The following is a 25279-nucleotide window of genomic DNA, read 5'->3' on the forward strand; positions in this document are numbered from 1 at the left end:
CAGTACTCGGGGGATCGAAGTGATTATGATGACACAATGCTTAGTACTCGAAGTATGTCATGTGACCTAAGGAACAGCAACTCTCCAGCTTATATGTCCCAACCGACTCTAGGATCCATAATGTTGTTATTAGTATATGAACTGAAGACAATGGTTATAACTTACATTTAAATTGGTTTGTTGCGACATATTTGCAATGGGTTAATAATGGCATCTAACACAGCCTACAGCGTATGCTGTGGTGTACAGTGACTAAGCAAAAAGGGGTTCCCGCTTGATCGCATAAGTCGGTTATAAGAGACACCGATATCGGGATTTTGGATGTTTCATAGGGATTAATTAAGCTAATAATGAGCACTTGAAACAGCTATTAAAATAAGGAGACGGAGATATTCCCAGAACCCCATTCCACTCAAGATCGACTTTGGTTTCCCACCAAGCAAGCACAAGCCATCATACATCAGCTTCCTTGTCCCTGCCGACAATCACATCGCTGCTGTGATTATTCCCAAATGCTGTATCACCATCGAATATAAACGCCACCTCCTCAAGGGTCTTCCCCTTGGTTTCAGGGAAAAAGAAAAAGACGAGGACTACTTCCACAGCAAGGACACAGATGTATACGATGTAGTATCTCCAGGAAATAGCCTCCATGGCCACGGGATTTGCGTAGCCGTTAAAGATCAGCACGCAAGTTGCTGCGATTTGCATGATATTAACCCCTTTCTGATCGTTTCGTTAAGAGTTAGCGAAGCTCTAATTCACTGTATCAAAATTTGTGAGGATAGACTTACAGCCCGGAGGTGCGTTGGGAGGATTTCGCAGACATATAACCAAGGCGGGCCATTCAACCCCATGTTGTAGAAGAGGTAGAAGAAGAAGATCATTGAGATAACGCCGCTGCCGAGAGAAGTGTCTGCGAAGCCACGTTGCTCATTGATTGCTGAAAGCACCGTCCAGATAATGAAAGACCCTAGCATACCGACAGTGGAGATTAGGAACAAACGGCGTCGTCCCGCTATCTCCACAAATGATGCTAGTATGATGGAGATGCCGAAGTTGTAAACCATGAGCCCACCGTTGATACGGAGCTGCGCTGGTGCAGAGGTGTATCCAATCGAATCAAGAATCAAATGGAGATAGTAAGAGACGAGCCCGTTTCCGCTTAACTGCATCATCACAGGCACGATCTGTCGTCGAAGAATACCTGTTAGTATGGGTTAAAAGTAGGGGAGCTATGGGGATATATTTGAAGAAGGGGGTCCCTCGGCGTGGGGGTTAAAAAATAAGGCCTCTTAGCATGGAATTAAAGAAGAAGACCCGTAGGAATGATCTGGTATCGGAGATAACAAGAAGATAACTTACACAGATGAGGAACAGGCGGTGCCTGTTGCCCTTAGTCCTCCAGAATTCCAAATAGCCTGTTCCAGATATGTTCTTTGACTCCTCAATCTGTAGCGTGATTTCTTTCATCTCAAACTCCACAAGAGGCGAGGCCTCGTCTCCACCGGCGTGGTATTTCACAAGGACTTTTCGTGCCTCGTCATGTTTTCCCTTCAGAATTAGGTATCTCGGAGACTCGGGAAGTAGGTAAACGAAGAGAACTTGGATAAGTGGCATGAATCCTTGGAGTATTGAGGGGATTCGCCACGCCCACGAGTTGTTATGCCCCATCCAATATCTATAAAATGTTAGTAAACTATGCAATAAGAGAATAAAAGGCGAACATACGTTCCGTACGTGACCCACGCTGCCACTATCGCGCCTAGATACCAGAGGTTGTTGTAATATGCCGTTATAACTGGGCGGTGCGTTGGGTAAGCCAGCTCACTGATGAGCAAAGGAGACGGTTCCACGGCGATTAGACCTCCAAAACCGATTATCATTCGTGAAGCGAGGAACATTCCGTAGTTCTGAGCCGCCCCCTGGAGAATGGCACCAAAGACAAGCAGTGCAGAGCCCAAAAAGATTGGGAACCGTCTCCCTGTGTGATCACATAGCCACGGCACAACTGGGAAGGCGAGAATTTGTCCGAAGATGGTGCCGTTTGCGAGGGAACCTAGCCGGGTTCCTGTGGGAGAGCCGAAGTAATTCTGCCATTGGTCCATTGATTGTAAACCTATAGGAAAATAATTAGAAATGTAATAGCTGATGGTACTCATGCGGCCTAAAAGTCCGAAGTAGGGGCTGTCTGGGACTGAGAATTGATTCTAGTTAAAATATGACAATTGTAGCCCTGAGTGATTAAGCGCATTTGCTTCAATCGCAGTAGCTGTAAATACTCGCTGGCATGATAGTGTAGCTGTGAGCACCAGCCAGTATCATGGCAGCTGTAAATGCTCGCCGACATGATAGCAGCTATGAACCCTCGTTGGATGTACACTCCTCGTTCGGACGTTTGGGCGGTATGAGGAACTCAGCAACTCACCGTTTAACATAGAACCATCGTAACCATTAGTTGTACTCGAGAGGGCGGGGATTATCATGGCCAGGTTGAGAAGTATGAGATGTCGTTGCTTGTACCACGGCGGGGAGTCTTTAGGAAGCACATCGCGAAGATTCCAGTCGCTGGGAATTGCCTTGTCCTCGGTGACCTGCGTCGCAGATTTCTCGTTGATTTCTTCGGCCATGTTGTCGGTAGCACAGGCGCTGCGAGGCGTGTTGCCTTGTTCAGGTCTTGGCGACAGCAGACGAGAGAAGATCGATCGTCGGTCTGTTGATCTGGTTCTGGAATATCGGTGACCCACGTTGTGGTTATATACTCTGCAGAAATCCAATACGTGCTTCGGCAAAAAAGATGCCCACGAGGGTAGCACAGAGCTGTCAAGTGCGTTGATCTGTCAATTGCGGGCCGTTTGTCCCCCTTTATTCCCCGCACCCCGCATACTCGAGCAGCTTTCGGCCCTACTCTATAGGTGGCTGTTGCTTCCCCGCAAGTCGGGGAGTCCCTTACTTTGAATTATCTGTGGGACAAGTGGGATTGCTGTCACAGTCCGAGATTCCGCGAACGAGAAATCACACAGGACGCGCAAGGGTAGCTCCAGGATGGGATTGGGAGAAACACGCCTATCCCGTACTAATCAGAATAGGGCCTTTTCCTCCGAGTTTGCCGAGTTGCAGCCCAGAGTTTCAGTGATACGCCTTGCTTAAATAGGAAGCTGCCCCGATAGAAGGCGGGGGGTGTGGCGCTAGAACTGCCACAGTAGGACCCCAGTAGCACCGGCACTGTTTTGTCCGCAACTCCGCTGATTATATGTAGGGAAAGGCTTGCCATTTCTTGTGTCTAAGAACAATCACGACCAACCACGTGGAACCCATCGACTAACACGCTACCGATACGCTGTGGGTAGCGGATAGCGACACTCAGCGCTCGCGCTCGCGCTAGTCGAATCGAAAACCGAAACTATGGAGATGGAGTATATTGTCCACCCAAGTGATATCCAGGAATCCCCGGGCACCACGCAGATCCAGACCCAGCCCAAGACACCGACCCTGTCCCTTGCCTCGTCAAACCCTAAATCTGACTCTCATCAGCCTACTAGCCCCGCTGCTGTAGCTACGAAGCCGCCGCGGAAGCGCCAACACTCCAGGGCTGAGGCCGCGTATCCGCGAAAACGTGCGATACAGGCATGCCGGACATGTCGCCTGCGTCGCACTAAATGTGATAATTCGCGACCAGCATGCGGAAAGTGCGCGGGCTTAGGGGTAGAATGCATCTATCAGGAAAATGATCACTCCACGTATGTACATACAGGAGAGTCTGGTGCGGGCCTATTTTGACTTGGATGCAGGTTTGATCCAGCCAGTTTGACCATCCTTCAGCGGCTGGATGACTTGGAAGAGCTTCTCCGGAAAAATGTTACGACTGTTTCTCAAGACCAGAATGATAGCCTGACCTCCCCCTCCGTGTCCCTGTCCATCCCCAAGACCCCTGCTCCTGCGTCACTAGAGAGGCCTGCGGAATGGCGGCCATCTTATATCAACATAGAAACTGTTCTCACTTGGCCTGTCTTCGATGACCAGAACTTCGATGAGAGGCTGGATTTGAGGTCTCTCCTCCGATCAGACAAGAGCAATGCCGCTTCACCGACTTTACCTATTCCTGCAGATTTCGGACTCTATGCGGCTGGCCAGTTGCTACAACAATTCTTGGATAATGTTCACATTTTCAATCCTATTCTCGAGGAAGCTAAAGTGCGGGAGTATATGAGAGCAGCGAGCTTCAATGGACTCGGATGGGACGCACAGTCGTGCTTACTGGTAACTAAATCGCCGAATCCTGACGGGAGACAAGTGGGCTTACACTAGTAGCTTCTGATCTACGCTCTTGGTTCCATAGCAGACCCATACGGGAATTTACCCAAGATCACGGCTTCAGGCTTTCGGCAGTCACCCGAGTTCCTTCAGGCGGAGTCCTTCTTCTTTGCAGCTCAGAACCGGATGGGTATGCTGCTATGTGGTAGCGGCGTCATAGAAGCACAATGCTTTTTCCTTGCTGGCGTCTATCTCATGGCAACTTTACGACCAATTGAGGCATGGAAGATGTTTGTTCAGGCCCTGGCGTGTTGTCAAGCTTTCTCTCCACACCTCTCCGTCCGGGACGCTCGAACTGAAGAAGAGTCCAGAATGGAGCAAAGCATTTACTGGACGTGCTTCAAGTCTGAATTGTAGGCCCTCCCACTACAGCCACTGAGAGCAAACTTGTTCTAACGGAGTCCGTAACAGAGAGCTTCGATTGGAGCTAAATGTATCTGAGAAGAGCGTGTGGGACTTGACATATCCCGCCCTCTTCCCGTCACCCCCGGAAGGACTAAAGTCTCAAGGCGAAGCGATGTGGTTCTTCTATTTGGCCGAGATAGCCTTACGCCGCCTAGGTAATCGCATACTAAACTACATCTACCGATACGACTCCTCCGTCGACTCAGACTCCAACATCGAAGACGCAATCCTCGATTTCGAAGGCCAAGCAGACGGCTGGTATGTCTTCCATCTCAACCCTTTTATTCACTGTAACCCTCACTAACCCCCCCTTCCTAGGATCCAATCCCTCCCTGCAGCCCTTTCTCTCGAAACCACCAACCCAGAGCACAAGCAATACGCCGCCCTTCGCTTTATCCTCCACGGCCATCTCCTAGACTGCAACGAGATGATGTACTGGCACTTTGTTGTTGACGCTGTGCACGGCCGCGCTCGCGGTAGCTCCACCGAGGCTTTCGTGCGCAAGGGCCTGCAGGTGTGCGTACAGCGCGTCGAGATCAACGAGGATGGGTTCTACCACCGGCACCACGGGACGTGGCTTATGTTACGGTCATGCACGCGTAGTGCGCTTGTGCTTCTGGCGACGGCGAGATGTGCGGACCTGGCACCGCTGATGCCAGAGGGATGGGAAAAGGCTGTGGCGAAGGTGATGGCTATGTTAGGGTTTTGGAAGGGGGAGTCGAGGGATGTGATGGATCGATTGCAGATCTTGGAGACGCTGGCGGGGTTTGTGGCACCGGGAATTTTGAAGAACCACGTATATAGCCCTGAGTGATTGAGCGCCTTTATTTTTAATCACAGTTATTATGCACACCGATTGCTATCCGCAGTGTCATGAATACGTTAAATTGAATCCTATGGTTCGTAAAGCTACCTATATGCCCCTTACTCTACCTCTATAGTCCCCGCCACCATTTCGACTCTTCAATCTCAAAGCTTGCCTTCAGCGGCGTCTCTGCACTAGTCGTCCCCACCAAAACATCGTACGTATCCTTCTCCGAGACCCATGTATCCCTCTCCTCGTCCCAGTAGCTAGTAGCATACTTCGTCTCGATAGTGACTGTGACGACCTTCGACTGTCCAGCCGCAATATTCTCCTTTGTGAATCCCTTGAGTTCCTTCAGGGGTCTCTTGACACAAGGAGCACGCTGCGCGATGTACACCTGCACGACCTCTGACCCATCTCTGTCACCAGTATTCTCAACGAGCACTTGCACAGTTAAGTTTGTCCCGTCGTTGGTAACCGCAAGTTCGGAGAGGCGGAAGGTGGTGTACGAGAGACCGTGTCCGAATGGGAACTGTGTGGCCTTCAGGGTTGCTTCGTAGAAGCGGTATCCTACGTAGATATCCTCGCCGTACAGGACGCGGCCATGCGATGATCGGTAGTTGAGGAAGGCGGGGTTATCTTCGTTTCTAACGGGGAACGACAGCGGCAGCTTTCCTGATGGGTTAACATCTCCGAACAGCACATCAGCGATGGCGTTGCCAGTCTCGTTGCCACCATACCACGCTTGCGCCAAACTCGAGACTTTGTCGGCCCACGGCATCCGGACTGGGCATCCAGACTGGATAACGACGACTGTGTTAGGGTTGGCATCTGCAACCGCAGAAATCAGGTCATTCGTGCGGCCGGGAAGATCCATGTGCTCCCGATCATGTCCCTCTTGCTCCCAGTCCTTGTTAAGGCCAGCGCAGATCACGACTTGATCGACGCTCTTGGCTAACGCTACTGCCTTCTCAATCTCCTCTGTTGGGTCAATCACTTTGGCGCCACCGATTCTTATCCCACCGCCTCCAAACGATACAACGCCGTCAGAATCTGAGAGCTTGGAGGTGACGCCACTGGCGTATTCGACTTTGATTTTATAAGTCTGCCCAGCCTTGAGGTTCTTCACGCCCACTTCTTCTACTGTACCGACATTAAAGAAGCTTCCACCGCTTCGCTGCACCGTTTCATTATCAATCAGAAGTTCGTCGTCCAAGAAAAGTTTGCCGGTTCCGTGGACTGTCAGGCCAAATTCAAAGTCTCCGTCCTCATCTGGAGTGAAGAAGCCTTCAACCTCTGTCCAGTAGAGATCTTCCGTGAGTTTCGGGTGGTAATAATCGACGAGATACATGTAAGTATCAGCAAGGTGGATGACATCGACCGGCTCTCGGTCACTGACTTCAACGGGGTCGGTAAAGGCTTTAAATGTGACACCAACTTTTCCATCCGCTGTTTTCAGATTCTGACCAAGCAGTGGGAGGAGGACGTGAGAGTAGCACCCCACCGAGTATTTTGTTTCACTTGCCTTTGCCGCAATCCCATCGAACGGCGTTGTAGCGTAGTATGGGAGTAGCGTAGCTGAGCCACCACCACAGTAAGCTGCTATCTTCGCATTTGGACCAATAACGGCGACCTAAAATTAAGTAAGCATTAGAAGCGGTCGCTTGCGGAAAGATAGCAACAAAGCCGATGACTTACTGTCTTAGACTTATCCAATGGGAGTGCCTTGTTGTCATTCTTGAGTAAAACAATGCTTTCCCCGCCAATTTTCCTTAGGAGTGCTGATGTCTCTGGGGTATCTCTCGATCCCTCTGGGGCATTCCCAGGGACTCCGGTTTTTGCAACTCGGCTCACGAGCCGTAGAACTTCGCGGACTCTCGCATCCAGAGTTTGCTTTGAGATCTTATTGGCCATAAGAGCATGATTCACCAACTGTCCTCGCCATCTCGACGGACCAGGCATTTCCAAATCTAAACCTGCGTTCATCGCCTCGCTTGTTGAGTATGTCCCGTACCTATTGATATATGATGAGTTTCAATGAAGCTACACGCGATATTCTTTGAATATCTGGGAAGATGACTTACCAGTCGCTCATGATTAGTCCCTCCCATCCCCATTCCTTCCTCAGAATATCATCCAGGATGCGAGGATTCTCACTAACATGTGTCCCGCCGAGCTTGTTGTATGAACTCATAAACGAACCAGGCTTTGAATCTCTAACAGCAATCTGGAAGGGAAGCAAATATATCTCTCTCAGTGCTCTCTCAGTAATTATTGAGTCAACCGCCATCCTCTGGTGCTCCTGGTCGTTGGCGATAAAATGCTTGATTGAAGCAACGACACCGGTCTCTTGGATTCCGTTAACTATGGCGGCAGCAGAGCTTCCTGCGAGCACGGGGTCCTCTGAGAATGACTCAAATCCCCTTCCTCCAAGTGGGCTTCTCTGCATATTCACTGTAGGTCCTAAAATCACGTGCGCGCCTTTCGCAATGGTTTCCTTGCCCATCAGAGTACCTGCCTCCTGGAGCAGTGGGACATTCCATGTTGCACCAAGCGCGGTACCACATGGGAGACAGGCTGCTGGCACGCCGTTGAAGAATCGAGTTCCTCTGACGCCGTTGGGCCCGTCAGTAAACCGAAGTGAGGGGATTCCATGCTTTGGAATTGCCTTTGTGTGCCAAAAATCAATTCCAGCCAAGAGATCAACTTTCTCACTTGTACTAAGCTTCGCGAGTACCGCCTCAATGTCGAGGGTTTCAATCGGCGACGGTGGCGTCGGTGGTTCTGTGTTTTCTTGAGCCATTCTGTATAGTAATTATTGCCCGTAGGATTGATTTATGTATTTTAAGAAGGAGAAAGGGCCATTGAAGTACGATATTTATTCCCCCACGAGCTGGAACTTCTCCGGCCTTAGTTTCGGCGTGTTATATTCAACCCCGCCACAGGGCCGATCCACCGATACCGCGGAGTTTCGGATGCTGCGTTGGAGTGCCATTTGTAGCGTTGTCCCCACACCATTTATAACTAAAAATTGAAGGAATGACCACTGAGTGGTGTGATGACAGCCCCGGGATTTGAGCGAGACAAACAAATGCGACGCGCCTCGTCCTTTCGGCGATGCCAGCTTCCATATTTACTTAGTGCGGATCTACCCCACGGTTCCGATGTTTCCCCAATCGGTAATCATCGTCACCAGCCCGTCCCATGAGGCGTTTCATCTCATGCACATCCCAGTGAGAAACCCATACTGACTTTGGATTTGACAGCAACAGGTAGCATGGATGGAGAGGATAGGCAGTCCAAAAGTAGAACTGCAGAATAGTAGCTGTAATGGATGGATGGAAGGACAGATACGAGCGGAGATTGCTCCAGCCCATTATGTATGATTACATAAGCGCATAGGGTAGAAGAAGCCCGGAAGCAGCCCGGTTTCGGGGACTATGAGTAAATTGTAGCACACAATCTGTAGCGTATAACATATAATACCCATCTTTTAATGATATGAACATGTTGCCTTCGACGGATGACCGAGATTGTTCATTGTAGCGGAGTCATCGTCGCTGTCTTTGGTCAGTACCGACTGTCTTTGTTAAATCCTCTCCTTCCACATTGGTCCCGACTCCATATTTCGGAACTTGATCACCAATAGCCACCTATATGATACGTTTTACGCCTTGCTTCATGTGGTGATCCATGGGTCTTTGCAGTGCGGACACTACTTCGTAACGTTATCGGTAAACACCCTCTTCATGGGCGGCTAACAGAACCTCTTCTTTTTTCCTTAGTTTACATATATCAGGATGAGATATTTCCCAATTTCTAGTTGGTATGGTTGTTATATAACACAATTAATAAAACTAGTAGTCACATTCAGTGATAATAAAAGCGCAGCCGGCCGGAGTCCGGTGGGAAAGGACTCACTATCGGGATTAAAGCTATCTGTAAGAACACAGGGAATACGGCTCTCTGTAGGTGCATGTAGGAGTGCGAGTTGGAGGTAATGCTGTATTCTATCCTATAGGTCTACTACGAAGGATACAAAAAAGATGAAGGTATAACCCTCTATTCCTGTTTCCTTAAATACCTGAAACCCCGACTCTGCTAACTCCCTGTTTGCCTAAGGCTTCCTTGCGCTGCGTGCCTTAGGCTTGCAGTCGCGATTAAACCGTAACGGCCCGAGTCTCGAGGGCGCCACGTGACGGCCGTAACTAACCTGAGTAAGGAGGCATCCATACACTATCGAGATTAAAGCTACCGACATTGCATTTCTGTTGGACGAGTATCGGTGGCAATACCACGAGGGCTTACCAGAGGCATCATTTTAACGAATCACATAGTGTGTCGAAATTAATGGCGATGGTTGCATACTTACTCCACGGGACAGTCCCCCTGCCACACCAAAGTCTCGGCCCGGTCCCTATAGTACTTTAGCTGCCGCATGCTGCATAACGCTTACAATTGATAGTTCTTCAGCTTCTCGTTCATCATTAACTACTAGTCTTTACATCTCAGCCTTATGTGTGAGTTGTGATAAAGACTCCGAAGTTGCTCGTGGCTCAACACCCCTGAAATATGCGCTATGGTGGGTCTCGAAAAGAGGAAGAATGGGTCCGAGAAGACTAGGATCCGTTTCAGACCCCATTTAAGTCTAAATGAAAAGCATGGGGCATTCTATGAGTAGGACGCATTCCGATTAGCTAGGGAATCTCTTAACCGCAACTTGCCCTTTAATAGCGGCGATTACTGAGACCCGCGGGTGCATCCCAATTCTCAGATACACCAGGTCAGCCCAGCCCCCCAATAAGAATGTGCGGTTCTGATATTGGATGCAAGCACTGCGATGACAGCCTCGCGCCCCGCATCTTTATTGGTATATGCAATATAAGTTTCGCCATTTAATTACCATCTGATTATAACCGAGGTATAGATACTGAGGCCATGCACCGGGTATCCTCTTCGAGCATTCAACAGACATGGAGCATTTCACCCGATTGCTTAACCATCTTGGCAAAAACCACCTACCCAACCAGCTGCCAATGCGAGTGCCTCCTCTGGCCAGACCGAATGATAGACACCGACCCGTTAGAATGTAAGGCTTGTCCACGGGGATCACCAGGGCGGATGCTGTAATCGACCTGCATTGCGTTGCAGCTAAATATTGAATTCGAAAAGGGTGGGGTGGAATAAGCTTACGGCTAAGAGCTTAACGGTTCTCATCGCTGTGTATATGAACAGAGCATATAAAAGGCCCAGATTCTCTCATCGCCGACTTCGACTATAGTCTCTGTGAAGAACTGCACGGACTACAAAACACATCCATCATCAACAATTCAAGCCTCATACAAAATGAAGCTCTCCCTACTCACCCTCTCATCCCTCATCCTCGCAACCACAGCAACCCCAGTATCTCTCGACTTCCCCTCAGGCGACGCCCCCCTCGAGAAACGCGCCACGGAGACTGTCTACCTCTCAAACTGCAACGTATTTGGAACTCCGTTTTACTCCCAGATGAACGTTCGTTATCCCCCTCCCCCTTCTTCCATTTCCATTTCCATTTCCTTCCCCACCTCCCACCTCCCACCTCCCACCCCACCCCCTTTTCATCCCCCAACTCCGCTCCGACTCACCCGCTAAACACAACACTAGTACTACTCCAACGGGGCCAACTCGCAAAACGGCGAGCAACCCGATGACACCTGCTACCTCGACCTCTCCGGCTACGTGAACTGGGAGGGCAACGCCATTAGCGGCACTTTCAGCGGTGGTACGACATTCACCTCTCACATCGACTCTACTGCTCAGAGTCGCGCGTTGTATAGTTACTCCGGGTACGTCCTCCCTAAAGTGGATGAAAACCTAAGTCGGGTCTCATGCTAATGTATATCAGGTGGGGAACAAATACTTATCATAACTTCAACTGTTATAAAGATAACTATCGCCTTCTTTACTCGTTTGGGTCTTACCCTGTTAAGTGCTATAGTATTTACTATTGCCTCCCTGTACGGCTCTTCCTTCATCCCGGAAAACATGGGCTTGCTGATGTGGATATATAGGCATAAATTACGAACGGAGATTCTGTGCAGACTTGCCTAAAGGTAGGACGCTGAAACTCGTATTGGCGAGTTCAGTAACCATGAAAGGGATGGTTGTGGAGAGATGCCCAAGTAACAAAGGGGAAGAAGGGGTATTAACGAAATTATAGATCGGATAGTATCTATAGCGCAGAAATATCATATAAGTTATCGACAGCTCCAAGTTTGACTATCCATCTTCCGCCTTTTATGTATTAGATTATATATCAAGCAAGTTATGATCCGTGGACACATCCATTTGCCAAATGGAGATCAGCAGACATTGTGCTGCCTAACACGTTTGATTTCCTATCTCTACACAGACAATTTACGAAACTTCTCTTGACAAACCTTATACCATAATCTCTACTATCAATCAATACTCCTACAACCACCCCATTAGTACTCACAGAAGGTAATACAATCCCACAAGCAACGCCCCTCCCTCCAAAACAACTCCCAGCCACCTCAACACCCCACCCCCCACACTACCGCACCACACTCCTCTCCAACACCTCATCCGCAGCCCTCAACGCCCTCTCCCTCTCCACCCCTTCCATAACCTGCGCCTGCTTCATAAAATCCACCGTGCTCTGCCTCAACGCCATCACATCCGCCATGTGACTCTTTTCGCGGCCACTCCACGTCTTATACTTCTCTCTGCGCTTCGCACGGTTGATTTTTGCCCTCGCCTCTGGCCTGAAGAGATCGTCACTTGTCTCTTTCCTCCCACGGAGATCGTCCATGCTGCCCCGACGAGGAATGTTGGGGGCATCGGGGATCCCTTGGTATATCGGTTTACTGGTCTCGGGGCGTTGATATTTTTGGGTCGCACCGCGACGAGGGCTGCGAGAGAGTATATCTGCCTTGAGATCTCCCAGTTCCTTGTCTGCACTTGAACTCGAGTGGAGACCATATGCTGTGTCGGTGGACGCTTTGTTTTGTTTGGTGAGAAATCTGTCAAACGACGTCCGAACTTTCGCAGTCAGCCTTCCAGGAAGACGCTGGCGGAGAGATTCCTCCTGATGATTTTGCTGCGGGTTCTTAGTAGTGGAGGCATCTCCATGTAGTCCGTCAAGTAGCTCCCTGATAGCGAAATCAGATCTGGCAACGACATCGTCGTGCTCAGTACTCCCACGACGGCTTTCACGCCTGTGGCTCGGGAAATTAGCCCAGGACTCTGGGGGTATCACAACACTCGACCGATTGCTTCGAGAAGAGCGTCTGGATCTATCTGTTTCATCGGTCAATGTCTGTTCGTTTCTCTTCGTATGTTTATTATTAGTCTTTCCGTCAAGCTTGCTTCGTTTTCCAGTGGGACTTGACTGCCTTACTCCAGATTCGGCACCACACGAGTTTCCATCGATTGATTGACGGAACGCCTTCGTCCACATAATTTCCGTGCTTTCCATTGAATAACTTTTCGCGCGGTCCAAGGATACCGATTCCTTTCTCGATGCGGTTCGAACGGGAGTTCCATTTTTAGCAGGTCTCGCTTTATTATGACCAGATTGACGGTCAGTGGTGACTGAATCGAAAGGGTCTTCGCTATCAAAGCTTCCAGTGAGCCTTCCAAGCCCCGAGAGCCTCATTGCTGATAAAACCGATGACCGAAAGCTGGATTTAGAGCCTGGTTCGTCGAAGTCTTCTGAGAATTTGCTAGTTAATGGCGTAGAGGGCTGACGCTTATTCATCACAGGTGAATTGGGAGCTCCTGAGCACACTGGGTTTTCCATATATTCGTTCACGTCGGCTTTGGGTGAAGTGGAAGGTAGAGGGTATCTCATACGGCTTTTGCTTTCCCTTGATGAGTAGCCTTCTCCGCTGTGCTGCTGGTGTCTTCTGATCACGGGGTTGATTTCATCGATCTCCTCGTCCGGCTTGGTTATTACAATACGCGGAACTAGAGAATCTCAGAATCAATAAATTGCACATGTTAGTGAAATCAAGCCACTCTCACCCTGCAAATAACTTGGTACGATATTCTGTCCTTGCATAATGGTTAGCGATAGCTGCGGTCCTGGTGATGATTTGTAAGTTTGCCCGGGACTATCTTCATCGTCTGGTTTATGCGATGATGAAGTTCCATCGCCCAGAACCTGACCCCACGTTCTTGGAACCTTGCTTTCACTAAAGGCTGAGCCAGAAATGTTGCAAAAATATCGAGATCTTCTGGTGTTAATTTCTCGAAACCCATCTTCGGGACTTACAGGTTCGCCGTCAAGGGTTATGTCTTTGTACTCAGATGACTGCTGTTGTGGAATGTAAGTGCCTGCAGACGCCAAGCGTTGGGAGATTTGCATCTCATGAAGTGGGATTGCGGATGCCTTTTCCGGAATGTGAGGTCCTGCAGTTAGTTCACCTGAAGTTGCACTGGAATGTTGAGCCTCCAGAGACCGTCGGTATCCGCTGTTCAGCCATCTCTTCTTCTTGCCAGGGGAGGGCGGATGCTCAGAGGTAGGCACTGTCAGGTTGGCATTGTTTGTGCTCTGGTCTTCAGGATTGGACAAGCTAAGCGCTCGCAAACACCTGGCTCGCTGCGGAGATGTAAATGATAGTCTCCAAGAGGTACGCCCAATTGATGTATCGCCGATATTAGGGGTATTCTGGGGGTTCAGAACGGGAGGCAAGGGGGTTTCCGGGTCCTCAAGGGCCGAATCCGACCTGTTTGGTGTATCGACGGCCATTTTGCGAGATGGGAGCGGTTGATTGTCACCGGGATCGACACGATGGCTGGAGTAAGCATTGATAATATCATTTACTGAATCGTCTTGAGAGGTATCATCTGAATCATTAGCTGCACCTTTCGATGTCTGTCCGAACGGGCTGGCGCAAAGAGGTGTCGCATCCTCGTCGTAAACACGTATGTCCCCGAGTTCTTCTTGTAATCTCTTAGCGCGGATACGCTTCACCTCTTCACGGCGTGCGACCTCCTCCTCGCTAATCGCAACGGTCGACGTTGGGGATCTCTGGTTTGTGAGTGTCAAGTCGCGCGAGAAGCGTTTTTGTAGCTTTGACCCGCCAGCACGTCGTTTCTTCAAATTTGAATCATCCCCATCATCGAGATTGTCACCTTTAAAAATAGCATGCAGTTCCGCAGCGTCCTCGGATTTTGAAAATCGGGAACTCCACGACACCATGCGTGCATTTCCCGATGCCTGCGGATGCACCGAGACCGGATTGACTTGGCGAGGTGGCCTGCCGTCTGGTGAAGGAGACCCACGAGCAATGCAACATGTATTGCCTCTCATGGCTCAATTTGAAGATGACAGACGACAAAGAAAACAGTGAGAATAGAGCTCACAAAAAAAGCACAGAGAAGAAGCTGGATGGGTCATGGACAGAGAGAAAGGGACCAACGAAGCTACAGACGTCACAGTAGGGGACATCACTGTACTGGCAGGAACGAACGAGCAGTACTCCTTCCATTTTCATGAAATATTGTATTCTATTGTATCGATCGTACTTGCCATAACAGCAATTGGGAAACTTGAGAGGGTCGTTCCTGCCCTTTTCGGGCTTTTAGGGCTTTTGAGGGCATATCGGAGATACTTTAATACTACTGTAGTACTGTCTGTACGTATCTCGATGATCGGAGGGTGAACTGTCTCACTCGTACATATTTCAGAAACGACTGTGCGTATTAACGGTTGACCGTTAATCAACCACAACTACTTTTGTTTTATGTGTGTGGTCATATTTACACCACCAAACTCCAAACGCACCAAGAGCCTCTTTCAAACCCGATAAAGCTTCATCACACGATCGGACTACAGACCAGCTTTACAGCTCATACCCATACCTTAACCTGTCCTAATAAAACGTTTTTTGAGCGACATCACCCCTCCAACCAACCCCTCCCATACCTTCCAACCTACCATAGCCCTCAAACACCCCACAACCCCTCCACCCCTCCTCCCATGTATCCCGATACACGGGGCATTTCTTCATTATTTAACGGGTATCGGGCATTTTGACGAATCACGCCATCACCCCGCCCTCTCGCCTCCGACCCAGGAGCCAAAAAGACCCCACCATCACAGTAACCAAAACAATTACCCCTCCGAAAATCAAAATCTAGTCTACTCTACTCGTCTACTCGCATCTCACCGCCCCGCCCCCTCTTTCCTCTTCTACTTCTTCTCCTTCTTTCTCCCTTATTCTCCCTCTTCTTTCATCATCTCCTCCTCCTCCAAAAAAACCCTCATCTACTCTTCATAAAGTCAGATAGACTTTTGACATCTATCTTCCTTACTACTACAGGAAGTAGAACCCTTCAGTCTTCTTCACAAACCCTTCACCTCTCTCTCTTCACAACCCACAGCCAAGATGGTTCAATCGTATGTTAACTTACCCCTCTTCTCCCATCCATCGAGATTATTTCAAAGACCAACTGCTAATGACAAGTCTACAGAGCTATCCTCGGTTTCCCTCGCATGGGTGCGAACCGTGACCTCAAGAAGGCCACCGAGAACTACTGGGGTGGAAAGATCACCCAGGATGAGCTCCTCGCTGAGGCCAAGCGCCTCCGTCTTGCTCACTGGAAGATCCAGAAAGATGCCGGTGTCGACATCATCCCATCCAACGACTTCGCTCTCTACGATCAGGTCCTTACCCACATCCAGGACTTCAACGTAAGCACAAATTCCCATACCTTCGAGCTCTTGTTACAGCTGCTAATCCATCCAATCAGGCTGTCCCAGAGAGGTACACCAAGTACAAGCTCAACGCTGTTGATGAGTACTTCGCTATGGGCCGTGGTCTCCAGAAGGAGGGCGTCGATGTCCCATCTCTGGAGATGGTTAAGTGGTTCGATTCGAACTACCATTACGTCAAGCCAACCCTCCAGGACAACCAGGAGTTCAAGCTTGTTGAGAGCCCAAAGGCTGTCAACGAGTTCGTTGAGGCCAAGGAGGCTGGCATCACCACCCGCCCCGTCCTCGTTGGACCAGTTTCTTTCCTTGCCCTCGGAAAGCCAGACCGTAACCAGACCGTTGACCCAATCTCTTTGATTGACAAACTTGTCCCAGTTTACATTGAGCTCCTCAAGAAGCTCAAGGCTGCCGGTGCTGAGACCGTCCAGATCGATGAGCCAACCCTGGTCTTCGATCTCGCACCAAAGGTCAAGGCTGCCTTCAAGCCAACCTACGAGAAGCTTGCCGCTCTCGGAGATGCCATCCCCAAGATCGTTCTCGCCACCTACTTCGGTGACATCGTCCACAACGTCGATGCCCTTCCCCAGGACATCTACGGTCTCCACATCGACCTTGTCCGCAACCCAGAGCAGCTCGATGAGGTTGTCAAGGCCCTTGGCCCAAAGACCATCCTCTCTGCCGGTGTTGTCGATGGTCGCAACATCTGGAAGACCAACCTCAAGCGTGCCATTGAGGTCGTTGAGTCCGCCATCCAGAAGGTTGGCAAGGAGCGTGTCATTGTCGCCACCTCCTCTTCCCTCCTCCACACCCCTCACACTCTCGCCAGCGAGAAGAAGCTTGACGCTGAGATCGCCGATTGGTTCTCCTTCGCCGTCGAGAAGGCTGCTGAGGTTGCCATCATCGCCAAGGCCGTCACCGAGGGCCCAGACTCCGTCCGTGAGGCCCTTGAGGCCAACGCCAAGTCTGTCCAGGCTCGTGCTACCTCCAAGCGCACCAACGACCCCGCCGTCAAGGACCGCCAGTCGAAGGTTACCCCAGCCATGTACAACCGCAAGTCTGAGTTCCCTGTCCGTATCTCCCAGCAACAGGAGAAGCTTGGCCTCCCAATGTTCCCCACCACCACCATTGGTTCCTTCCCCCAGACCAAGGAGATCCGCATTTACCGTAACAAGTTCACCAAGGGCGAGATCACCGCTGCTGAGTACGAGAAGTTCATTGAGAAGGAGATCGAAGAGGTTGTCAAGATCCAAGAGGAGCTTGACCTCGATGTCTACGTTCACGGTGAGCCGGAGCGTAACGACATGGTCCAGTACTTTGGTGAGCGTCTCGATGGTTATGCTTTCACCACCAACGGATGGGTTCAGTCTTACGGTTCCCGCTGCGTTCGCCCACCGATTGTTGTCGGTGATATCTCCCGCCCAGCCCCAATGACCGTCAAGGAGTCCAAATACGCCGTCTCCATCTCCAAGAAGCCAATGAAGGGAATGTTGACTGGCCCAATCACCTGCCTCAGATGGTCGTTCCCCCGTGACGATGTTCACCAGTCCGTCCAGGCTGAGCAGCTTGCTCTTGCTCTCCGTGATGAGGTTGTTGACCTCCAGAACGCCGGTGTGTTCGTCATCCAGGTCGATGAGCCCGCTCTCCGTGAGGGTCTTCCCCTCCGCGCCGGCAAGGAGCGCGTTGCCTACCTCGACTGGGCCGTCAAGTCTTTCCGCCTGTCCGTCGCCGGTGTTGAGGACTCCACCCAGATCCACTCTCACTTCTGTTACTCCGAGTTCCAGGACTTCTTCCACGCCATCGCCGCCCTCGATGCCGATGTCCTCTCCATCGAGAACTCCAAGTCCGATGCCAAGCTCCTCAAGGTCTTCGTCGACGAGGCCTACCCCCGCCACATCGGCCCAGGTGTCTACGACATCCACTCTCCCCGTATCCCAAGCGAGCAAGAGATCAAGGACCGCATCGAGGAGATGCTCCAGTACCTCAAGCCAGACCAGCTCTGGATCGACCCCGACTGTGGCCTTAAGACCCGCCAGTGGGCCGAGACCAAGGCCGCCTTGGTCAACATGGTCAACGCCGCCAAGTTCTTCCGTGAGAAGTACGCCAAGTCCACTTAAAGTGGCAGTTTGATACATAATTATATGATAATAGTAGTTGTGATCATTATGAAGGGGACGATCTCAACATCGGCGTTCTCTGGGTTTTGGGCAAGAGGGTCTAAAAAGATACTATGGGTGGGATTTCAACAGCATTGTGGGAAGCGGTATAAGGGTGTCCATCAACCGGGCAGACCCAATCAGGCGTTTTGATCTTTTTACCTCAGCGGATTTATTTGACTTTCTCATAGATGGATTTCATCTGTTGTGTAGAAGGTTGGCGGGGAAGTAGTTAAAAAAAATACAAGCCCATTCAACCGGGAACAGTTGATTTGTCTCTTGATAATGTGATATGTTCTATCCCAAGTGCTATCGTGCTGTTGGTATTGTTGTTGTATGAATTTAGTGGAAAATGCTTCCGCTTCATAGTGCCTGCCTCTTAGCAGCCCCAATCATATGAAGGAATATCCGTCGACACGCGGTAGTTGCAAATACTCACGGTCTATCACATAGTAATGTATTGTTCTCCTTTTCAGTTCATCAACTCCCCACAGGTCCAAGATACACTGCGTGATTTCATACACCCAGTTGATTTTCTTCCCAGTTCCCTCTGCAACCACATTGCACCAGACTAAAAGCTTCCAGCAGTACTTCAGATACTTGCGCAGCTCCTCAGAATTCTCCGGATGCAACGGATCATCAGCAATTGGTAGCCGCCGCCGTGGTATATACTCTGCATGATCCAGGACCTCTGGCGCAAGTTCGAGGGGCAATCCTTTCTGCTGTAGGTACCGGGTGACAACGGGTATATCTGACCTGAGCGGCATATATTCATGGAGGTTATGAGTCTCTAGTACGGGCATGGTGGGGTTGCTATCTCGCCAATTCTGGTCAACGGATCCATCTGGACCGACCCCAAAGAACTCTTGGTGAGGATAAAGATGCACACCATATGCAGCACGAGCAGTGCATCGTTTCAGCATCCTCTCATAGCCCTCCGCCTTACGGTAATCGAGATCCTCTGGCTTTGTTGGCGGGTTTCGGTGCTCCTCCCTCAAGTATGCCGCGCGGGCTGTGGCGTCGTATGTTTCTGGCTTGAGGAAAGATACGTTTAGGCAGATGTAGGACATGAGAGTTGACCGCATCAGCTCGCCCCAGCCAATCTGCCCCCTGCAGCATACTGGCGCCCATATAATCTCTATACTGGCAGATGGCTGTGCGGCGATGCGGAGGAGAGCGTCTATTTGGCCGTGGAGGAGGAGGGTTTTAAATAGCTCCGTGGAGTCGTGGTGGGGAGAGGGATATTCCACACACTGGTTGAGATTATCCTCGAGTTTCCATGGTAATATAGACCTATCCACTGGGGAAAGCGGACAAGTGCATCCGTGCATGTAGGTTACAGGGCAAGGCGAAGGGCAGTAGCCCCTCTGTTTTCCCCGAGTAATTGCCATGCGATATCTTCGAACCGTATTCCTTATTTTAGACTCCGTAACATCGTCGATGAGAAGGTCGTTAGACCCAGTCACATCGTAGGACGATGGATAGTTCTCTCGCTCAGTTCGTGACATAGACTCCACAGCTTGAGCAAAGCCGTGAGCAAAATACATCAGCTCCTTTCCTTGTGCTGGATTCTTGCGAGGAAACAAATTCGTTTCATCTCCGTGTCGTGCTGATTTAGAGGTAAACTTGAAGTTGGAGGATAGGACACCCCACGGGATGGCGTGCGCCTGGTGTGCCATAATAGGACGAGGAATGATACCTGTGGGATTCACATGTGCTTTTCGGTTTCGAGGGGTCGTGCGGGGACAGTTATTAGGGGCAGGGGATCGCTGGGCCAAAAATAGGGTTTATAATAGACTAGTCACATGATAGTAGTCCTTCACGACACACTGTTGGATGGATTTGAAGAGATCAATTCGACTGCCTATTCTACTGTGGGGATAAGCCCTAGTTACTGTGCACCTTGGTAATTCTTGGTAATCCCGGGTCTCGTAGTTACGACGTTAACGATACAGTTTGGCTGTATCAAACCGGATGGCCAACGAACAAAGTCGGCGAATGTGGGCCGTAGGCCGGACTGGAACAATTTGTTGGATTAATCTACAATCCGTATGAGGAAATGTTCACGAGATCAAGACTCCTGGATAGGATATGTATAACGGAAATTGTTTATGCATCAATTAACGTTTATGATAGCCGCTTGTTGTTTCTGCCTTGTAGAAATTTGCTCCCTTCCTTTCATAATTTACTTTACAGCAATTTAGTAAATTATGAAAGGAAGGGAGCATTATCAGCCTATTATCGGTATCCTATGATTTCTTGCATATGCATTGTGTGTTACGGTGCTTTATCCTAGTTCGAGCCATTAGAATGGTTACGCTTGCGGAGCTTATCTCTATTTATTAGGCTATTCTTCGGTTCTCCGCATTTCTACTCTGGATACCCTGCCGCCTGCTAGCCATGCAAAGGACGGAATGCAGCATCAATGATATAGTGATTAGGAAGTCGGGCCGGTTTGGTCAGTGTCCCTAAAACATGAACGAGAATATATAAGAACTTCATGTAGCAGGATGAACAACGACCCTCGAACATTAAGACGTTTATTAAGTTTACTATCATTTGCTATTATGATGTATGTTGCTGCTATTCTCTGCGCTGCGTTGCCTTTTGTGTATGGGCAAGCAGAAATCTGGTTCCAATGTAAGTATTTCATTGCCTTCGAAAAATACAAGCTAATTCTTTTAGGTGGCGGAGCTGGATGGACGGGAGAGACTTCCTGCGTTGTCGGCATCTGTTGTATCGCATCGAACCCTTGGTATTCTCAATGTCTTCCATGCCCTGAAAGTACAAGCATCCCTTCGTCAAGCATTGCCGTAACAAAGCCTCCAGCAACGTCAACTACCTCAACTAAAACGGACACTCAGCCAACTGGAGTCTTCACCAACCCCGTAATCTATGAGGACTTCGCCGACAATGATATATTCCTCGGTCCAGATGGTGCCTACTACTTCTCAGCGTCGAATATGCATTACTCCCCAGGGGCTCCCATTCTTCGGTCTTATGACTTAATAAACTGGGAATTTATCGGACATTCCGTTCCTACCTTGGACTTCGGCGATGCTTACAATATGGTTGGAGGCACTGCCTACAGAAGAGGTACCTGGGCCTCGACGTTAAGATACCGAAAAAGCACCGGATTGTGGTACTGGTATGGATGCATTGATTTCTGGAACTCCTATGTCTACACCGCTCCTGCAGTGACCGGTCCATGGAAACAGGTAGCAAAATTCGAGGCAACATGTTTTTACGATTGTGGTCTCCTCATCGACGATGATGATACGATGTATATCGTATACGGCAGCAACGATGTCAGCGTGGCGCAGCTTTCGAGCGATGGCCTCACCATTGCGAAGACAGAGAAAGCGTTTTCGTACCCGTCTCCCTTTACCGGTATTGAAGGAAATCGCATGTACAAGAGGAATGGGATATATTACATCCTTGACGACGCACCTGCTGAGGGCGCAACACTGATCTGGAAGTCCACTAGCCCATGGGGCCCTTGGACCGAAAAGACACTTCAAACGGCTATTCCTGGGCCGTCTGAGCTTGGTGGAGGCACGCCCTGCCAAGGAAGTTTAGTCGAGACCCCCGAAGGCGACTGGTATTTCATGTCATTCATCTGGTCATATCCGTCAGGCCGACTTCCCGTTCTCGCTCCTATTACTTGGGGCTCGGACGACTTCCCCATTTTGACGCAAGTTGGTGGGAAATGGGGCTCGTCATACCCAAACCCCCTACCCTCCCACCCGCTCGCATCCTGGCTAGGCACCGACACCTTTCAGGGAACCAGCCTCGGCACTGATACGACGAAGTATACCGTTAACAATGGGCTAACGCTATCTACTGCTACTGTTACCAACGATCTGTTCGAGGCACGTAACACGCTCACGCACCGCGTATTCGGTGCTGTCTCTATTGGCACCGTTATCTTGGATACAAGTAACATGGCCGACGGAGACGTCTGCGGCTTAGCTGCCTATCGCGACTGGACCGCCTACATCGGCATTTCTCGCAACGGGAGCACGTACACGATTTCTAACGTGCAGGGCATGAAGCAGGATTCGGCGAACAACTGGGTGACGCTTACGGATGGGACAACGACGGCCAGCGCGACGATTACGAAGGGGAGGGTCTGGCTTAGAGGCACGGTGCAAGCTGCTCAGGTGAGCTCGCACGGGGTATCTTTTGAGTACAGCCTCGACGGGACTACCTTTAAGCCGCTTGGGGGGAGTTACACGATGAATACTGATTATAGTTACTTTATTGGGTATAGATGGGGGATTTTTAACTTTGCAGAGAAGGCGCTAGGTGGATCGGTGAAGGTGACATCATTTACGCTTGCGTAATGAAGAGATTTTGCCACAGTATATATCTTCGTTATTTACATAGTCATATTTGTCTCTAGCCTAAATAGCAGGAGGAGACTAAACTTTCACCTGGGTGCAGATAAGACTACAGTAGGCATAGCGTAGTACTATAATATGTTATTAGAAACTAAACGGACTAGAATCATTAGGCTTCGCGGAACTCCTACACTTGCCACCCTTTCGGGTCTCTACCTAGCACTAATGAGACCAACTACCATGAGCAGGGTCGTTAGACGGGGAAGGTAGTCTCCGAGACACCTAGTCTTTCCATGGTGAGCGCAACCTAGTGGAACAATTCCTTTCCGAGTCTCGGGGCATATGTCCCTCCGCCCCACCGGACTCCAGTGTCATCCGTAGAGACGGGGGTCTCGGGACTGTCAACTACTTTAGTAGTGTTTGGCATGGGTAGCTACCTGAATGGATAAAATATCCTCGTCTGCCAGTTGCTACTAGCGGCGGTGATTTATCCTTAGATCCTTAGATCCTTGGTTCCGTTAAGTGCAGAGTTCGGCGATGTGGGGTGTGGGGTGCGCGGGGTGTGTGTGGGGTATTAGTTCCCCTTGTAGTGATACAACTCCATGCCTCGAAAGAGTCTCGAAACGATATTACAGAACAGAAATATGATTCCGCGGGGCAAAAAAACACGCGCCTTTCCACAGTACGCCGACGTTTGCCCGAAGTATTGCTATAGTATAGGCCGAGATGCTGAAGACATTGTATTTGTGTCGTGGCGCGGGGATAGACATCTAGGTCCGCGTAGATGCCACCTTCTGCATGGACAATTACCAGCCTTACGGGGTCGGTACGTTAGGCTGTTACAGCTAATTGTGAAAAGCACACATACCGCCTGAGCGCCATACAGTTTAGTTGTCGTTTATATCAAATCCCATTGCTTCTAGTGCTGCAAGAAGCTACTTCCACAAACGAGTGATAAGACTTTGTCTCTCAAGAGAGTCTTCTTTAATACATTACTATGATCTAGTTCCGCTTGCCAACGTGCGATCAAACAGATGCATGGCTAGCTGAATATGTGAGGAACTTATAGGGTTCGTCTATTATGATGCTCAAGGGTTCTATGAGCGAAAGACCTGAGTGAGTAATGACGTAAGTGAAAATGCGAGAGATATTTACCATAACTCTATAGCTTACTTTACAGAATATCACAAGAAATAGTAGCTAGAACCGTCATTACAAAGTGACTTCTTGAGGTGATAGTGTGAATCGAATTCTTTGTATTAACCGCTTATTTGAAAGCTAATCACCCATCCCCTTGTAAGCGCGCCATTTTTCCTTCTCCTATAGACATAGGGTCGTTGTTCAAAAATTAAAGACCAAAGGTTCCTCGCCACGCCTCGCGCGCCAATAATTCGTTGACTTCTGCAATTCTATGCATCCCTTAACGGTCCAGCCCCAATTCCTCAAGAAGGTGTCACTAACCTCCCAACCTGCGGGATCCCAAGGTTCACCCCAAACAGTGAGACCTGTCTGCTCGTTCGGAATATCTTCGAACTCCACTAAATCATTACATAACTGATCTTCATCATAGGAATCCCCAGCTAGCAGTAGGTTATCCCTCATCATTGGTATAGGCCAGAGATCAATCCATGGATGATGCTCAATTGTTCGTTGGAGGTCGGTCGGGCGCAGGGCTTGTGGACATTGAGGCTCGATGTTTTTGGGATGATTATTCCACGGGGATAATATATCATCGGAACTTTCGAGCCATCCCAGAGACCATCCCATGGTGCGAGTATTGCTAATGAGAGCACGGAAGACATTAAATTGAATGAGTGTGAGAAGCTGATCAACTCGTGGTGAGCCTAACATATAATCTCGATAAGCCATCTCTTCGAACTTGGCCATAATAACTTCAAGTTGACCCCGACTTATACTAAGCGGGCTGTGTTCTATCAACCGATCATTGCTGGCCACAGCACCTAGTAACCTAGATTGGGTGCTGCGAGGTCTTTGAGGATTGCCATCTTCATATTGCGCCTTGATTATATGTTCAACGGCAGCAATGAGGCCTCTGAATTTGCCACAAAGGCGAGTTGTCTGTGGCGATATCACAGCGGCAGGGCGTTCATTATTCTTTGAATTCGGCGTACTTGGTTTAGCCGCACGTCGTCTTCCTGTAAAGCAGAAGGTGATATATTAGTTGACGAAACTCATAGCTGGGGGTAAGAAGCTGGCAGTAGTGAAATTAGGATACCTACTGTAGGTCCTCTGATGTAAACGGTTTTGCAGCTTTCTTCGTTCAGCTGCATTGGTGATGCCTGTCCAATCGTCTTCGGGGCCCCTCACTTCCACCTGGTGTTTCATTTGTGTTAGCTCGACTGCGGGGGGCATTTCATTTCGGTCTCCGACAAACATGATTGAGTTGCGTAATCTTGGGCTTAACTACAGGCTATCTCATTACTGGTATGGAAATGGGAGCGGCACATATATCGGAACGCGGTCGTTGATAAGCAGTGGGGCATGTAGAAGTTTAACTGCAGCCTGCTTATTA

At 49.6% G+C, this 25279-nt stretch overlaps 9 protein-coding genes across 9 annotated transcripts; 4 read left to right on the top strand and 5 right to left on the bottom strand.

Annotated features, from left to right (window-relative positions):
- Positions 1 to 321: 321 nt before the first annotated feature.
- Positions 322 to 3113, bottom strand: VE01_06954 (uncharacterized protein). The gene is made up of 5 exons (XM_018276391.2): positions 2429 to 3113; positions 1732 to 2119; positions 1366 to 1681; positions 795 to 1190; positions 322 to 726 (listed from the first exon to the last, which is right to left on the bottom strand). Exons 1-5 carry the CDS (start codon positions 2628 to 2630, stop codon positions 454 to 456), a joined length of 1575 nt encoding a protein of 524 aa, XP_018127926.1. The 5' UTR covers positions 2631 to 3113; the 3' UTR covers positions 322 to 453.
- Positions 3114 to 3240: 127 nt separating this feature from the next.
- Positions 3241 to 5542, top strand: VE01_06955 (uncharacterized protein). The gene is made up of 5 exons (XM_018276392.2): positions 3241 to 3740; positions 3792 to 4260; positions 4312 to 4667; positions 4726 to 4977; positions 5038 to 5542. The coding sequence occupies exons 1-5, from the start codon at positions 3406 to 3408 to the stop codon at positions 5531 to 5533; spliced, it is 1908 nt and encodes a 635-aa protein (XP_018127925.1). The 5' UTR covers positions 3241 to 3405; the 3' UTR covers positions 5534 to 5542.
- Positions 5543 to 5588: 46 nt separating this feature from the next.
- On the bottom strand, positions 5589 to 8851 carry VE01_06956 (uncharacterized protein). The gene is made up of 3 exons (XM_018276393.2): positions 7609 to 8851; positions 7223 to 7538; positions 5589 to 7157 (listed from the first exon to the last, which is right to left on the bottom strand). Exons 1-3 carry the CDS (start codon positions 8325 to 8327, stop codon positions 5655 to 5657), a joined length of 2538 nt encoding a protein of 845 aa, XP_018127928.1. The 5' UTR covers positions 8328 to 8851; the 3' UTR covers positions 5589 to 5654.
- Positions 8852 to 10302: 1451 nt separating this feature from the next.
- On the top strand, positions 10303 to 11769 carry VE01_06957 (uncharacterized protein). The gene is made up of 5 exons (XM_018276394.2): positions 10303 to 10394; positions 10452 to 11038; positions 11171 to 11352; positions 11412 to 11523; positions 11578 to 11769. The coding sequence occupies exons 2-5, from the start codon at positions 10871 to 10873 to the stop codon at positions 11581 to 11583; spliced, it is 468 nt and encodes a 155-aa protein (XP_018127927.2). The 5' UTR covers positions 10303 to 10394; positions 10452 to 10870; the 3' UTR covers positions 11584 to 11769.
- Positions 11770 to 12083: 314 nt separating this feature from the next.
- VE01_06958 (uncharacterized protein) lies at positions 12084 to 14735 on the bottom strand (the record flags this gene model as incomplete). Its single annotated transcript, XM_018276395.1, has 2 exons — positions 12084 to 13498; positions 13556 to 14735. 2 exons carry the CDS (start codon positions 14733 to 14735, stop codon positions 12084 to 12086), a joined length of 2595 nt encoding a protein of 864 aa, XP_018127924.1.
- Positions 14736 to 15715: 980 nt separating this feature from the next.
- MET6 (methionine-synthesizing 5- methyltetrahydropteroyltriglutamate--homocysteine methyltransferase) lies at positions 15716 to 18667 on the top strand. Its single transcript, XM_018276396.2, has 3 exons — positions 15716 to 15935; positions 16010 to 16229; positions 16289 to 18667. The coding sequence occupies exons 1-3, from the start codon at positions 15925 to 15927 to the stop codon at positions 18362 to 18364; spliced, it is 2307 nt and encodes a 768-aa protein (XP_018127923.1). The 5' UTR covers positions 15716 to 15924; the 3' UTR covers positions 18365 to 18667.
- VE01_06960 (uncharacterized protein) lies at positions 18651 to 20141 on the bottom strand. Its single transcript, XM_018276397.2, has one exon. The coding sequence runs from the start codon at positions 20080 to 20082 to the stop codon at positions 18796 to 18798; it is 1287 nt and encodes a 428-aa protein (XP_018127872.1). The 5' UTR covers positions 20083 to 20141; the 3' UTR covers positions 18651 to 18795.
- Positions 20142 to 20888: 747 nt separating this feature from the next.
- Positions 20889 to 22908, top strand: VE01_06961 (uncharacterized protein). The gene is made up of 2 exons (XM_018276398.2): positions 20889 to 21043; positions 21089 to 22908. Exons 1-2 carry the CDS (start codon positions 20914 to 20916, stop codon positions 22747 to 22749), a joined length of 1791 nt encoding a protein of 596 aa, XP_018127873.1. The 5' UTR covers positions 20889 to 20913; the 3' UTR covers positions 22750 to 22908.
- Positions 22909 to 24009: 1101 nt separating this feature from the next.
- Positions 24010 to 25231, bottom strand: VE01_06962 (uncharacterized protein). Its single transcript, XM_018276399.2, has 2 exons — positions 24987 to 25231; positions 24010 to 24902 (listed from the first exon to the last, which is right to left on the bottom strand). The coding sequence occupies exons 1-2, from the start codon at positions 25141 to 25143 to the stop codon at positions 24088 to 24090; spliced, it is 972 nt and encodes a 323-aa protein (XP_018127874.1). The 5' UTR covers positions 25144 to 25231; the 3' UTR covers positions 24010 to 24087.
- Positions 25232 to 25279: the final 48 nt, after the last annotated feature.

This window comes from Pseudogymnoascus verrucosus (genome assembly GCF_001662655.1).
Source record: "Pseudogymnoascus verrucosus strain UAMH 10579 unplaced genomic scaffold scaffold_41, whole genome shotgun sequence".
NCBI lineage: Eukaryota > Fungi > Ascomycota > Leotiomycetes > Thelebolales > Thelebolaceae > Pseudogymnoascus > Pseudogymnoascus verrucosus.